At 38.3% G+C, this 16,513-nt stretch overlaps 2 protein-coding genes across 13 annotated transcripts in view; one reads left to right on the top strand and one right to left on the bottom strand.

The window, feature by feature from the left end:
• Positions 1-1,452, top strand: part of LOC107065416 (UNC93-like protein) — a 39,884-nt gene extending 38,432 nt beyond the window's left edge. For all 8 annotated transcript variants that reach the window (XM_015319090.2, XM_089177653.1, XM_089177652.1 and 5 more), the window contains one exon: positions 125-1,452. In XM_015319090.2, the coding sequence (XP_015174576.1) occupies positions 125-444 (320 nt within the window). In that variant the 3' untranslated portion in view covers positions 445-1,452. The remainder of the gene's footprint in view (positions 1-124) is intronic.
• A 4,015-nt stretch (positions 1,453-5,467) lies between these two features.
• Positions 5,468-11,206, bottom strand: LOC107065412 (solute carrier family 53 member 1). 5 transcript variants are annotated; one of them, XM_015319077.2, is made up of 11 exons: positions 11,049-11,200; positions 10,359-10,472; positions 9,399-9,503; positions 9,166-9,319; positions 8,840-9,084; positions 8,359-8,620; positions 7,904-8,271; positions 7,479-7,821; positions 7,213-7,382; positions 7,003-7,136; positions 5,468-6,932 (listed from the first exon to the last, which is right to left on the bottom strand). In XM_015319077.2, exons 3-11 carry the CDS (start codon positions 9,465-9,467, stop codon positions 6,671-6,673), a joined length of 2,007 nt encoding a protein of 668 aa, XP_015174563.1. In that variant the 5' UTR covers positions 9,468-9,503; positions 10,359-10,472; positions 11,049-11,200; the 3' UTR covers positions 5,468-6,670. The 5 variants fall into 5 exon arrangements, with proteins under 5 accessions (XP_015174563.1, XP_015174564.1, XP_015174562.1 ...); XM_015319078.2 differs by having other exon boundaries at positions 10,359-10,422; positions 11,049-11,191; XM_015319076.2 differs by lacking the exon at positions 10,359-10,472 and having other exon boundaries at positions 11,049-11,206.
• Positions 11,207-16,513: the final 5,307 nt, after the last annotated feature.

The raw sequence follows: 16,513 nt of genomic DNA, 5'->3' as shown, positions 1-16,513 counted from the left end.
CTTGTAAACCAATGAAGAGATACACTTGCCAAAACTCAAAATTTGTATACATTAAGTTTCCAAAATTTTACATAATAATAATAATAATAATAATAAAAACCCATAAATAATGATTTGTTCACAGGTCTGTACGGTACTCTCTTCAGGCGCAACAAGGAGGCCGCGTTTTCGAATTATAGGCTATGGGAAAGCGCAGGATTCGTGATCGCATACGCTTATAGTACGCATTTATGCGCCCGCATGAAGCTTTACGTACTATTGACCGTTTTGATGATTGGAACGATGGGATACATAATCGTCGAACTTTTGCACAGGCGTAAGCAAAGAAGGTTGAAGGCTATTGCCGAGGATCCAAAAGCTGCGCAAGCGGAAGCCAATCAACCGGAAGAGACAGACGACGAGAAGGACGATCTAGATGACGACATAATCATCACGCATCTTTGAACAATCGACAGATCGATTCGCTGAGCTTCGATGACGCGAAGGAAAAGGAAAAAAAGGTGTGGTGGGGGAGGAGAGGGGCGGCAGGTTTTTTAGCCTTTTATCGCGTTCTCAACGGGGCTGAGAGGGGACAATAGATTATTTCGAACAATTTAGTGGACGATCTCGAGTGATTTCGAGTAAACCACATTTCTCCTTCTTTCCTTTCTTCCTATTCTCCTTTGTTTTTATTTTCTTCATTTTAAATTAAATTTAATCTTCTTTCCTCTTCCTCTTCCTCTTCTTCTTCTTCTTCTTTTTCTTCTTATCTCAATTTTAAATACCAATCCTTTCTCCTCATCTTTTTGCGATGAAATCCGAGAAACGAAGTGAAAAGGTATACGCATGAAAAAAAAAAGAAACAAAAATAATAAAAAGAAAAAAGAAACGTAAATCATTAGACACGTAAAGATGGTCTTTCGCGATGAAACGGAAGTACCAATCTTCGTGAGCTACTCTTGGTTGTTCGCGTTTAAATAGAGTTCGGGATAGGAACGATGCCGTCCATTTATCTTTCCCATTGAATCACTTTGTTGTCTGTTAATCGATAAGGTAAAGATGCACTCTATTTTTTTTTTTTTTTTAATAAATCTAAACTAAATCTAGTTAATCGAATTTTTCTCTAAAATAATTTCTTCGATGGTAGATGAATGAAAGAAATCCAAGAATATTGATCGCTGCGAAAGAAAGTAAAAAGTTAATAAAATATTCTCCGAATTTGTAATCATTTGAAAATAATAATCGAACATCATAAAAATTTATTGAAAACAGAAAAAAAGAAACTTTTGTGATGACCTAATATATAAACATAGGCGTGTCTACTCATTTGTTTCGGTAATTAAGACAATGAACTTGAGTCGAAAAAATAGTAATAATGAATTTTACGATTTATTCAATATATTACTAATATTTATAAAATAAATCGTAAAATAAATCATTCGCATATTTGTTTTTTTTTTCTGACTAATATAAGTCCGACTATCATAATTACTGGTCATATTTAGATACCATTGGCAAGATAAAAATGGTCTTTAGCGAAGATGAGTAGTATTTTCTAGATAAATAGGAACGTTCGTTCTGCCAGTTTTTCATTAAAAAAAAAAAAATAAATAAATAAATAAATAAAAAAGAAGGAAAATCCCGTAGAGGAAACTTGCGACAATCCTGTCTTATGGCGACGATAATTCCCTATATAGACTACTACCGTCGTACCTATTTATAGGTATCGCTAACTACTTATCCGTCCGATGTGCGGAGAACCGACGCCGGTCCGGTCCAGTCCGGTCCGGTCAACATACGCCGGTCTCCAAACGAATATCTTCTTCATCCTTCTCTTTCTTCTTCTTCTTTGCTCCTCTTTCCAAACGGCTGATGGATACTCAGCCTCGTCTAAACCCGTTCCATCCGAGTATAGTCAAAGAAAGAAAGAAAAAGATAAAGAGAGAGAGAGAGAGAGAAAATATGCAATTTTCTTACCGACGATCGTCAGAGTTTAAATTCCGCGAGTCTCTTCCAACTAAAGGGGAGACTCCTCTTCTCTTCGGTGCATCCTTCTAAAGGGATATCTTAGGTCTTTTTTTTAAACGTCTGGCGCGAGACAAGGATTATTTTTAGAGTCCGGTTGTGTACACCGACGACTGCACAGGAGGAGTCACGCTATCGTTCGTTCCTTCATTCCTTCCTTCGTTCCTTCTTTCCTTCTTTCCTTCGATCGTTCGTTCGTTCGTTATTCAACGATGGAAGGCAATCGTTTATCTTCATCCGTATCCGATCGCCATAATTTCTCTCGTCTCGGAGGTCAGGAACCTTTCTGAGTATATTCCAAGGTAGGAAAATGTTCTCAAAGTACAACCTCATCCCATTCATCTCGTTAGCATCCTATCGTCATTCTTAGGAGCGCTCTTCTCTTCCTCCATCTTGTCATAAAACAAATCAATCTCCAATGTTTTCATTCGAAACAATTCTTTCGTAAAAACTTCAATGCTTTTTGCTGATGTTTTACACGAATCTCTTCAGTATTTGAATATTAGATTTATTGTTATTTCCCAATTACATATCTTTGACATTATTTCTTGTATTTATTACATGCTACTTGCGAGATCAACATTTTCTCGAAGAAGAAAAATATAAAAAAAAAAAAAAAACAATTAATCAGAGTGTCGAGATCGACCTTGTGTTTCATCGGTAAGAAAATCGAACGTCGTGTTTCTACGAACAATTTCTTCATACCCTTTCCAAATTCCTCTCGTGCTTCGTAGTGAAAGATTAAGAAATAAAAATATTACAGTAAATTATTTTATTCTTCGTGAGAAATATAATGAATTACTATTTCGAAAGATAAACTTAAGGAAAGGGAAAATTATTGTTTATATATAAATATCTTGGATAATATAAATGAAATTGAGAGAGAAATATTTTTCACGTTTTTCTCGTCTTTAAGCTTGGAAATGGATAGATGACCGCTACCACTGATAATCTATCAAGAAAAATTATCTATGTTATTTTTGTTCTTTCCTTCTATCTTGTTTCATCTATTCTTTATCTTCTTTTTTAATTTTTTTGATACTTACATTAGTCATTTAAGAAACTGGACCACAAAAACCGTAGTTGTTAGGAAACTGAAGTTTGCTCGATATATAAGAAACAAAAATAAAGAAAATAAAGAAGCCTGTAGATAAATATAATAATATTATTAAGGATAATAATTGTAATAGGGTTCCAATGACAAATATACGACGAAGTTAATAAGACAGCGGATAAAAATAAGCCTTTGTATACTTGCCGACGATTACTGATCAAATTAATGATCACGTACATCGTATTAAAAATGGTGTAGCACGTTTATTAAACTGGATAAAATGGAAACCAGATCTGCTATTGAAAGAAAGCCTCGTTTCTTTGTGTTTAATAATATTTTTAACAATCTTTATCATATTTTTTGTAAGTTTCAAACAAGAATGTTATGAACCAATGATGAATATTATTCATTGACGAATACTATATATATATATATATATATTTAATATATATTATAGTTACAATAAATCACAGGAGTATTCGTGCCCACCCTCAGAGATGGATCATTAACTTTGAGAGTCCTGGACTAACATTGTTTGGAGATCTATCTAATTAACCAAAGTTTGGATTAGTTATGGCGACTCATTCGCCATTTTGTCGACAATTGTTTTAATTATTTTTTTACCGCGAAGGGGGCCCTTTGATTGTATGAAATTCTGGGCTGCAACCCATTAGGATCAATTTGATATAAATGAAATTTACTTGTAAAAGAAAGTTACAATATTGATATCAATTTTAAAATCGAATAATCTTAAAATATGTATTTGTGTATAAAAACGTTGAAATATTATATTACAAGCAAATAATAATTAACAGCGGGTGTACGAATACTTCAGTGATTCGTTGTACATCGAATTTAAATATTTTATGAATTAGAGAATAAATAAAAAATATTTAAAAACTTGAACGATGATGTATATAATTCGTACATCGAACGTTCAAAAGACATTACAATTACATGAGTAATTTGTTCGACGAGCTACTATCACGTAGTTATAAAAAAAAAAATATAAAAATTGATTAAATAACGATGACATCCGCGATGTGATGACATTGTATAAATCAATTGTGTTGTTAATAAATTGCCTACAAACAAGATACTTTTAAATTTGATGTAATTGATATCTTATCAATTATTATAAATGTACATATATATATATATATATATATATATATATATATATATATATATATTTTTTTTTTTTTTTTTTTTAATATCAGGATGGATAAAACGATTTGAAAATTTCATTATCAATCATATTGATCGAATCTCAAAAGTTTTTTTTTTTTTTAGTATATTCTTTTTTTATATTATCAAACTTTGTTTTACGTTATTTATAATCGTGAAAAGCGTCATAATTTTGCTTATAATTTGTCAAAGTTACGAGGCTTTCGCGATGCAATTTAAATCTGGTAAATTTCCTTATTCTTATAATTAGAACGAGATAAAAGATTAAATATCACTGATAAAATATTTTAATTATTAATAATTGTTTGCTTTAACGCAAGATTTTGGTTCGCTTATTATTAACGCGACCAATTTTTTGTACAGAGAATATACATATATATATATATACATATAAACACATATATACATATATACATATAAAAGCAGACATGTGCGCGTGACTACTACTACTATTATTATTATTATTATTATTATTATTAATTACTATTATATTAGTATTAATATTAAACGTATTATGAATATTTTTCTTTATCACTGACAATGATTGTAGTTTTAAAATTTGAACGGCGTGCTGTTTGATTGTCATCGTAAATATTATTAACACGTTATTTCATATTATATTATATATATTATGTTATTTTTTTTTATTATAATTAGTAATATTATTATTATTATTATTTTGTCATTGTCATCCTCATATTTCATAATTATCATTATCGTCCCTGTTACGATTCATCATCACTTATTCATGAAGTACCATAGCAATAACAATTAAAATCAATATAGATTATCGAAATCATATATTTTATTATGAGATTTCAATATTTTCCTTTCAAATATACATTGAATGAAATTGTAGAAAAATAAAATTTACATTTAAAATTATAATCTTCCTAGTTTTTTTATTTCGATCGATTTAATCCAAATTTGACATATGAAATGTGTATTGCGTACAATTGAAAAAATAGTTTTATGATATATCCTATTTTTCATACAATAATTTAAAATTTATTTCCTTTAAATGCAATAATAAAATTAACGTTGAATTTTCTTAATATAGTTTTGACGAATTTAAAAGAGATGAAAAAGCAATAAAAATCTTTCTCTGTTTGAAAAAAAAATTGGAAAAAGAATTTTGTGCGAATCCGATGATAATTCCGTTACAAATGCAATAATTTTTTTTTTTTTTTTTTTAATTAATAACAATGATTGTAAATAAAATTTAATTCGTAGTTAAAATAATAATGATTTTTGTAAATGTATTAACATAAAGAATGGCGTATTAAGCTATATTAACAATAAGTATAATACTGCTCTAGTATCTAAAATATTCTTTAGCAAACCATAAGACGAATATTGTAATTAACCCTATAACTGCACTATTTATCTATAATTTTTAAACGCTGGACACGTTATGTCTTTTGTAGAGAAACATAATCTAAATCTAATTATTTATTCTCTCTCTCTCTCTTTCTCTCTCTCTCATTCTCTCTTACTAAATATTATTCATATAAAGAGACTATAAAAAATATATTTATCATGCATCGAACAAATAATATATTTTCAACCTCTTGCACTATAACAACGTGTGAGGAGTTAATATAATATAAATTTATATACATATATATAATACAATATAAAATAATATATATATATTAATACCATATAATATATATATTATATATTATATTATATTATTATATATATAATTATTTTCATATTAGTTATATATATATATATATATATATAGTTATTATATACATTATATATTATATTATTATTATATATATAATTATTTTCATATTAGTTATATATATATATATATATATAGTTATTATATATATTGTATATGTATATATAACTAATATGAAAAAAAAGACGTGGAACGCACTAATTTGGAATGAGCCTCATTTTTTTAGCACTAATACAATAACGCATTTATATTTTGATGCTACTTATATGCATTATATACATAAATATAGTAAATCATACTCTCTAAATGGAAACTACAAAGAAAAATGAATATAAATGCATCATGTTCTTAAAAGCCTTATAAATTTTTATGTAACGAAAGACTCTCCATTCAAAAATAGTATATCATATTCTAATAAATATTTACATTATGAATGAGAGTACTTTCAAGAGATAATACAAAAGCCAGATAACACGCATCACTTTTGTTATCACTAACTATAAGTTATTTATACAGGGTGTCCTATATAAAAATTACAGGACACCTATTATACCACAGATATAAGGTTTTTACACTAAATTCGATTAATACTACCTCATTATTTAAAGTTGAAAAAAACTTGGTCAAATTCTAACTACTCTTAGATGCATACACAATATTCTATCCAACTATATGTATATATATATATGTATATTTTGATTGTTTTTTTATAAGTCTCGTTGATGTAATTCTCAACTAGCATTCGATATATCAATATCAATAGTTTCCTCTTTGAGTAACGCTCTTTTATCTTCCTTCGTATTTCCTTGCTTTTTACCACCACCTTTACGTTTACCTCTATTCAATACACCATTTTCATCGTCCATCATACGAAGAATTTGCGTTTGATCAGAACTTTCGATCGGTGCTATGGAAATGTCCCGTACCGCACGAAATTTACCGCAATTGTTTAAGTGTTCGTTCTCCAATCGAAAGAAATTCCAAATAAAACGCCTACAAAGTTATACACATACATTGATGGATTATTAATATATTAAAATATACAAATAATATAAAATCATACCTAAATACTTCAAGAGGTGCAACAATAGATGTTATCATGTCGTTGGAAATATATTTGCACTGTACTAAAATGAAACTTGCAACCCATATGAATCTTAATATAAAATCTTCTATTATCGCAAAATAATAAAATCCCTGAAATGGATTTTTACAATTTATTATGACAACAGTAATTAACAATATTAATAAATTATATTATTGCAATGCTTACCGCTGCAGAATAGACAACTTCTTCTCTTAAAAATTTATTTTCACCGGCGTTACTATCCAAAAGTCCCCAATCCATTTTTAAATCCCAAGTGTAAGAATATACTGAATTAACTATGCAACTTGTTACCCACGACCATAACCATGGATTTTCCCATTGATTAAAATATTCATCTAATATAAACACAATCAATTTATTTATTTGATATTATTATATTTGATTAATTTCATATAAATAAATGTTTATACAAATCAACCATTTTAACTCACCTCGATGATAATTATACAAAGTATTAGTTATAACAACTAGAAAGGTAGTAGAATATTTTCCAGCATTTGCTAAATGTGGAAATGCTTCTTTAGAATCACGATATCTTCGTAAACATTGAGCAAAACGAAACCAAGCTGGTAAACAATTAACAATAGGTCTGATGATCAAAGATCCTGATGTACATTGTTTTGTGTTTCCTACATCGAACCAATTACCATTCGTAATGTAAAAACATGTTAAAAATTGAAAATCCAATAAAGCAGTAGTTAAACTATTTAATTGATCGGCCAACCAGAAATCTGCGAAATTAACATACGCGAATGGAGACACCAAAACACGACCCTACAATAAAATAAATCGATTAGAATTATCTGTTGTAGAATAATCTAATATTTCATTGAGATTATTTGTAACAATCACTTACAATGATTTTCAGTAACCAAAAGCGTGCTTCGTGATGGAAGATTCTTAATGGATTGAGAAAAAATATCAACATAAGACAAACAAGAGCTAAGGGATTTACGTAAGGTGGAATACTGAGACTAGCACTATAAAGGAAACTTAATAGACTTAATGCCCATACTACTCCGAGGACTGCCGACAATTCCATAAGATGTTGTTCGGATAGATGATTTCGTGGATCTAATTCAAATATTAATACATGATTTACTCCAGAAGATCTCCAACCATAAACGTTAACGCCAATTAGAAATAAAAATTCAATGATAAGCATTGGTCCTCTGTACAAACGAAAGGCTATTTTTAAATTTTCTCCACTTTCATGAAATACTCCTGTAAAGAGTAAAAAAAAATAATGTATCCTAATTATGGTTCACATTATTAGAATAAATAGAGAATTTAAATGTATATATATGATACCTGAGAGAATAACAGTAATAAACAAAATTATAAAACTTCCAGAAAATAATCCCACTTTGAAAGTAGTCCATGGGCTCTGATGTTCTCCAAGAGGTGGTACACGAAGTCTTTTCATAGCACGTTGTCTATCTCCACCTTCAAGATCATTCGTTACAGTTGCCTCTGTTTCTTGTATAAGCTTGTCTATATCTTTCGAAGTATAGAAATGAGCTATTTCTACGCATTCTACTCTCCATTTTGATCCACTCTCCACAGACAATAACTGCAAACAACAATAATATTATAAAGCATATTAATATTTTTTTTAATTGATACAAATAGTATTTGGATTATTACTTGGATGTATAGTTGGAAACGTGAAGGAACATAAGGTGATGGTTGTTTCTTGACTTTTTCTTATCTTAATAAATATTTTTGATATGTTTAGGAAGCTTTTATAGCGAATATTAGAAATCTATTACTATATTACTCCATTAAATACCTTGTCGTGTTTTTTAAGAATTTTACGAAAGCCAGTATAATTAAGATTTTGATAGTTTTGCAAAAGTATGAGAGAAAGATAAAACTCTGAAAATGCAAGTTTCAATTCTCGTAATTTTCTCGTCGGTAGATGCAATCTGGAATTAGATTTTCCTTTATTTTTTCCAGTGCCCTGCTGTAATTCTAAGGCTGTTTTTAATTCGTTTAGTAATGCAGCGTATTTACGTGTAGCTTCCGCTAACTTTTCTATAAAAAATAATCATTTACATCAATAAAGAAATTGTTATTATTGCTTATACATTTTTTTCTTACAAAATATCTACTTACCAGAATAGAAAGTATTGATCTTTTTTAATTCACGATCACAAAATGTGAAAAATACTTCATCAAAGGAAGCAAAGTGCCTTTGTATCACTTCTGGTTCTACACTTTCTGAAGAAGGTGCTTCCTCCACTGCTGTATAAAGCATCGCTTTCATTTCCTATAATAATAAAATTTATTTAACATTCATCATAAACTATAAATAACAAATAAAATAATTTAACAAGTAAATTATTTACCTCATAACTTATGTACTGTTTACGCCACTCAGGAGTAATATGAGCGGATAGATGTTCAGCGAACTTCATTTTTGTTTTTGTGGTTATATATTATAATATGAATATCTGAAATTAAATAAATTTTTGGTATATAATTTAAATAACAACCATAATAAGATAAAGAAACATTTTATTACAATTTTCTTATAATCTTGCACTTTTCAAAAAATAACACTTTTATAAATAAACTACTTTAACATTACTTTAAACCATTAATTTTGAAAATCCACAAATAAAAATAAAGAAATAGTTTAAAACGCTAAAAACAATTAAATTTTAAACAAATAATAATTAATGTAAAAATTTACTAAATCTTTCACTGATAATTTAAATTTTAATAATACAGTAATATTAGCGCGTTTATACATAAACATGAAAATACTAAATATTGATATATACTTTAACGAAGTTCTACTGTATGACTCTGCTCGTGTTCGCCTAACTGCAGATTAAACTGAAAGCAAGGTTATAAATGATATTTATAACGATCCAATTGGCTTTGTCGGCAACACTGATTAAACATTTTATCTTTTCTGTTCATTCTGTTACAATATTTGTCATTCTTAAGATAAAGTGATATTAGATTGGACATTGGAATAAAAACCGAATTAATGAAGATTTAAAGAAAGAAATTAACTAAGAAAATTTGTAATACACTATTTAAAAATTAAGATTTGTAATAATTCTTTTCTTAAATTTTCAATTATTATTAAAAATGTGAGTAAAACATGAAAATAATTTGATGCGTTGTTTACTCTATATATTTTGTTATAAAATAATCAAAAGTTGATCATAGTTGTAACTAAAAAGTAATTTTAAACAATGATAAGAAGATATAAAAAAAATAATATATAAATTTTGACTATTACATTCACTTTTTAAATTATAAATCGAATTGTCAGTAGGTATTTAAATACTTACGATTAGTAGATTTAATTTTTCGCGGTTCTACTATTCTCGCAGTTGATTGGCTTATTACTTTTGACTTTATTAATAATATAAAGTATTAATTTTTTTTCGTTTCACGTGTTACATCTGTATTTATTATAGATAACGTACACTTGTTTGCATTGCTTTAACGTCTAATATTATTATTAAAGTATGAAAAGCATATTTTGAAATAATGTATTTTTCCTTTATTTTAAAATAGATCAATAATATTGTTACCAACAATATTATAAAATATCTCCCAATGAAGATTTGACATGAACCAATGATGAGTTATAGGAACTATTAAACTATGAAGTTAAAGTTTTAAATGATAATGATTCAAGATCAGAAACTTATATATTATTTCTATTGCAGTTAAATTAGGTCCAATTAAAATGATGTTAATATCACAAAGTTATCTTAAGTTATGTTTACCAAATTTATTGATCATATTTCATTCATCATTACTATAATAAAAAGATTTTTATAGAATACTATCTAAGAGTTCTGTTACTCATTACATATGTAAATTGTATTTACTATTACTACTTTAGCTAAACAATGAAATTATAATGACTGGTCTTTATTTGTTAACTCAAACAATAAGTTCCTTGGAAAAACTTGTTTTTACAGATCAAAATTTATTTTTTGTTTTCTGAAACTTTTTCAAATATATTCTACCTTTAATCTTAGACCCTGAGTAACGAGTATCTTCTCTGTCCGTTTTTTATCATGTGTATTAAATATCTTCTTTTGAAATTTGTACGCTGTATTTTGCTCTAATTGTCCTAAACTGTTGGAATTGTCGTCACCACTTAATATGCTATCTATTGTTCACGAATGAAATTACATTATTATTTCTGTGACGGATCGGTAATCTCTGTTTTACCGACGGAGTAAAGAAGAGGGCGCGCGACTATAGTTGTGTGGCGTCTCGCACCAGCGCAGTGCTGACATCTCTCGGCCAACAGCGCGCAGCTATAGCAGCGCGCGCAGGAAAAGTGCTGACACCTCTCGGCCGCCAGCACTAACATACGCAAGCACCTCATGACGCGGTTCCGCAGGGGCATCTGATTGGCCTGACCACGCCTTTGGTTGGTCAGAGCAGAAGAGTGACCACTGCGACTGTTGCTCTCCCCACTTCCGCATGCCTGGATCGCCGTGGCGGTGCACACGCAGGAAAAACCACATCACTTCTGCTTCATCAGTCGAACCGTCCGGTCGCACTTCTCTCATCGCGCTCACTGTGTAAAAAGTATCTCCTGTGTGCAAACATTATCTTCTGTACGTGACCACGTGGCACACCACGCCGACAAATAAATATCGTCCCACGGGATCAAAAATATAATCGGGAATTTCTTTCCTCCACACGGAGTCTCCTAGGCCCATTCCTTTCTCCGCGGCCGTTCCTCGCGTCGGTGTGAACGCGCCTTAACGCGCCTAGTAACCTAGGGAAAGAATATCCCAAATTGGTGACCCCGACGTGATCCCGAGGACCATCTTCAGCGGCCCCACGTGCTTTCCAGACCACTGGCTTCTCAGCACCACGTGCTCGGCGACACCACGTGTTCTTCATCACCACGTGCTCTCCAACGCCACGTGTTCTCAGGCGCTGCCTATCTTCGTGTAAGTACTGACTTTGCCTTCATCACCGGCACCTCTTCGCCTCAAAGAAAAAAAAAGAGAGAGAAGTAAGAGAGAAAGATGCCCACCACACGCGCCGAGGCTTCCCAGCGCGACGCCGAGCGTCAGAATACGGCACCGGCCACCACGCCGACCTCCGACGTCTTGACCACCGCCTGCACCTACGCCGAGGCCGGCCAGCCCAGCGACGCCGGACGCCGACCTGCTCGCTATCCACCCTTCACGCGTCGACATCCGGACCTCTGGTTCGTGCAGCTGGAGGCCATCTTCATGAACTACCGGATGCACTCGGACGACGAACGCTACTACGTCGCCTTAGCAGAATTGGACCAGGATACGGTCGAGGAGCTCCAGGATGTGCTAAGGACGCCACCAGCTACCGGTAAATACGAGCAGCTGAAGAAGCACATCATCGCTCGTTTGGGCGACACGGTGGAGAGACGGCTGCAGAAGCTGTTCTCCGGCCTTACTATGGGCGACCGCTCGCCGTCTCAGCTCCTTCGCCACATGCGCCACCTCGCTGGCGACAACGTCAGTGACGACGCCATCAAGGTCCGATGGTTCGACCTCCTGCCTCCGCAAATCTCCCAGTTACTGCGGCTCCTGCAGAATATGGACCTGGACGAGCTCGCCGCCAGGGCCGACGGCGTCTGCGAGTTCGCGCCGGGTGTCTGTGCTACCCAAAAGAGGCGCTCTCTCTCTCCGCCAGGCACCGCCCTATCCGGGCCCCCACTTCGGCGGGACCACGTGGACGGGGAACACACGGCGATGCACGCGACACTCGCCAACCTGACCCTCTCTAACAATCGGATGGCCGAGCAACTCAACCGGATGACCGATCAACTTAACCGGCAGACCGATATACTCAACCGGATGGCCGACCAATTCCACCGGTTGACCGTCAACCTCGGCGGTCGATCACGCTCTCGCTCACGCTCCCGGCCACGCGCAGCCGGGGGGGCGCCACGTCCACGAGATCGCCCTGGTGTCGCTACCACCGGAAATTCCAGGAGAGGGCACTGCACTGCATCCCACCGTGTAGCTACGAACAGGACAGGGCGTTAAACGAGTAGCGCCGCCGCACAACTTGGCGGTACACGGTGGCGCCGCTCGATCCTTCTCGGACTTCCGCCTCCACGTTCATGAGAGCTCGCTCAGACAAGCGATGCTCATCGACTGCGGCTCCGTGGTATCACTCCTGCCGCGCCGCCTAGTTTCCGGACCGTTGTCCCAGGACAGTCTCCAGCTCATCGCGGCCAACGGGTCACCGATCCCCACTTACGGACGACGCCTACTTACGCTCACCCTGGGTCTGCAACGCGAGTTCCCCTGGGTATTCACCGTCGCCGACGTGCCCGTGCCCATCCTAGGAGCGGACTTCCTCAACCACACAGGCCTCCTGGTGGATATTCGAAGGCAACGACTGATCGACCCGGCCTCTTCTAAGGAAGCGACGATGCACTACCGGAAGGCTTCCGTTCACGGGGTCGACGCCATCGCGGGACCCCTGGATCTCCACTATCGCACCGCCTACGACAAGCTGCTCGCCGAGTACGCAGACCTCGCCCAGCCCTCCGAGAGGGGAGCAGCGCTTCAGGGCTCCTCGGTGGTGCATCGCATCACAACCTCCGGACCGCCTGTCTTCGAGCGACCGCGCCGCCTCTCCGGCGAGCGCTTAGCAGCGGCGAAAGCCACGTTCGACCGCCTCCTGCGTCAGGGAGTCATCAGGCCTTCGTCGAGTCCATGGGCCAGCCCTCTGCACCTGGTGGAAAAACCCACAGGCGGGTTCCGAGCTACGGGAGACTTCCGTCGTCTCAATGCCGTCACGCTTCCGGATCGCTATCCCCTTCCTGTCATCGAGGACCTACTCGAGGATAGCGGTGGCTGCTCGGTTTTCTCGGTACTGGACCTCCAGGAGGCATACTTCCAGATTCCGATGGCCAAGGAAGATATCGAGAAAACAGCGGTCACGACGCCGTTCGGTCTATACGAGTTCCAGAGGATGCCGCTAGGTCTTCGGAACGCATCACAGACGTTCCAGCGGTTTATGGACTCCTTACTCCGGGACCTACCGTTCGTCCGAAGCTACATCGACGACCTCTTCATCCGGTCCTCCTCGCACGAAGAACATTTACGTCACCTACGGATGCTCTTCGACCGTCTACGGGAGGCCGGACTATCTTACAAGGTGGACAAGGTCCAGCTCGGACTGCCCAGCGTCACCATCCTGGGCTACCGAGTCTCCGCCAACGGCATCCGTCCTCCGGAGCGCAAGATCGATGCCATCCGGAACTACCAGAAGCCTACCACACCAAAAGGCCTGCGACGCTTCCTGGGCGTCATCAACTTCTTTAGGAGGAGTCTACCGCATGCAGCTCACATCCAGGCGCCGCTCAACCAGCTTCTTCGGGGTCTTCCCAAGCGCAGCCGGCGTCCGCTGGTTTGGAACGACGCAGCAGATCGAGCCTTCGAGGACGCACGACGCAGCCTTGCCGGAGCAGTGGAAACCGCTTTCCTGTCACCTACTGCTCCTCTTCGGCTGGCTACCGACGCATCCAGCACGGCCGTTGGTGCCGCGCTCCTACAATTGGTTAACGGTGAATGGCAGCCTGTCGGTTTCTTCTCGCAAACATTGTCACCGACGCAGGCTCGCTACAGCACCTATGACAGGGAGCTCCTAGCCGTCTTCCTAGCAGTTCACCACTTCCGACGTATCCTCGAGGGTCGTCCATTTACAGTATTAACGGACCATCGTCCGCTCACCTTCGCGGCTAACCAACCCTCGGACAAGGCCTCGCCACGTCAGCAACGTCAGCTGGACTTCTTGCTCCAGTTCGACATCACGTTCCAGCACGTGGACGGCGCAGACAACGTCGTCGCCGATGCTCTCTCCCGGACGACGGAGGACGCTCCAGCTCCGGATGGGCCAACGAACGCCACTACGTCATCGCCGACGCCGCCAACCTCAACCTGCGCCACAATCAGCTTGCCTTCGGCACTTAGCCCGGAGACCATCGCCGCAGCACAGGCCAGGGATGACGAGCTCCCATCGCTCGCAGCACGCACCTCACTCAACCTTCAGCGACTCAACATCGAAGGATTCGAGGTGACCTGCGACATACACGACGGGCGAGTACGGCCATACCTACCCCGCTCGCTCCGCACAACCGCCTTCGAAGCCATTCATAGTCTGGCTCACCCGGGTGTCCGCGCAACGGTACGAGATGTATCGAGGCAGTTCATCTGGCCCGGTCTACGTAAGGACATCACCGCATGGGCACGCGCATGCCTACCGTGTCAACGCTCCAAGGTCGCGCGACACAACCGCGCAGAGCTTTCCCGCTTCCAGACCACGGAAAGTCGATTCGAGCATGTGCACGTCGACCTCATCACACTGCCCCAGGTAGGAGAATACCGGTACTGCCTTACCATCATCGACCGATTCACCAGATGGCCAGTGGCTGTTCCTCTCAAGGACATCCGGGCAGAAACCATCGCCAGGGCCTTCACATCGGCTTGGATTGCGGACAAGGGATGCCCGCTCACCATCACCTCGGACCAGGGCACCCAGTTCGAGTCGGCACTCTTCGCCGCACTCGCTCAGGCCTCGGGGGCCACCAGAATCCGCACTACACCTCATCACCCTCAGGCTAACGGCATGGTAGAGAGGTTCCACCGAACACTCAAGGCAGCACTAATGTGCGCTCGAGTTCCTTGGCCCGACGCACTTCCTCTTGTGCTACTCGGCCTACGGAACGCGTACAAGGAGGACTTGCAAGCCTCGCCGGCAGAGATGGTCTACGGCACAACGCTTCGCGTTCCCGGCGGTTTCTTCACGCCCAGCAGTTCACCCGTCGACCCGACCTCCTTCGTCGGCCGACTACGGGGACTCATGCAGACTCTAAGTGCTACTCCGGCAACGGACCACTCTCGCCACCGTCCTTTCTTCTTCAAGGACCTCCGAACATGCTCGCACGTTTTCCTGCGAGTCGACACGGTCAGAAAACCGCTCGAACCTCCGTACACAGGACCACACAAAGTCATCCGCCGCATCAATGACAAAGTGTATGTCATCCTGGTGAACGGCGCTGAAAAGTCCGTGTCTACAGACGCCTTGAAGCCAGCATACCTGGACACCTCGGACGACCACCCGTCAGACGCACCCGCTCATTCGCCTGCTCCGAAACTGTCGACATCCGCCCAGACTCCAGAGGATCTGAACCGTGCACCGGCTCTCACCACGACACAGGCTTCGGCACCGCCTCCGCGGTCGCCGACTTCATCGTTCTCACCACTACCAGCGCCTAAAACTCGGCCAGTGACTCAGGACCCACCTCCGGCGTCCAGACCTCTCATTGTCTCGCCACCGCCTCCGCCAAACCAGGCACCATCATGCCTAACAGCGGAGCACCCAGACAGAAGCATCGGCCCAACATCCTCCGCAGAGTTACCTTCCGCCTCGCCTCCGGCAGCCGGTCCAGAGGGGGAGTGGCTGTGGCGTC

This window comes from Polistes dominula, unplaced genomic scaffold (genome assembly GCF_049000335.1).
Source record: "Polistes dominula isolate Pdom_NZ unplaced genomic scaffold, Pdom_raw_medaka contig_24, whole genome shotgun sequence".
Lineage (NCBI taxonomy): Eukaryota > Metazoa > Arthropoda > Insecta > Hymenoptera > Vespidae > Polistes > Polistes dominula.
The sequence above is the reverse complement of the archived record's forward strand: the minus strand, read 5'-3'. Positions and strand labels throughout refer to the sequence as shown.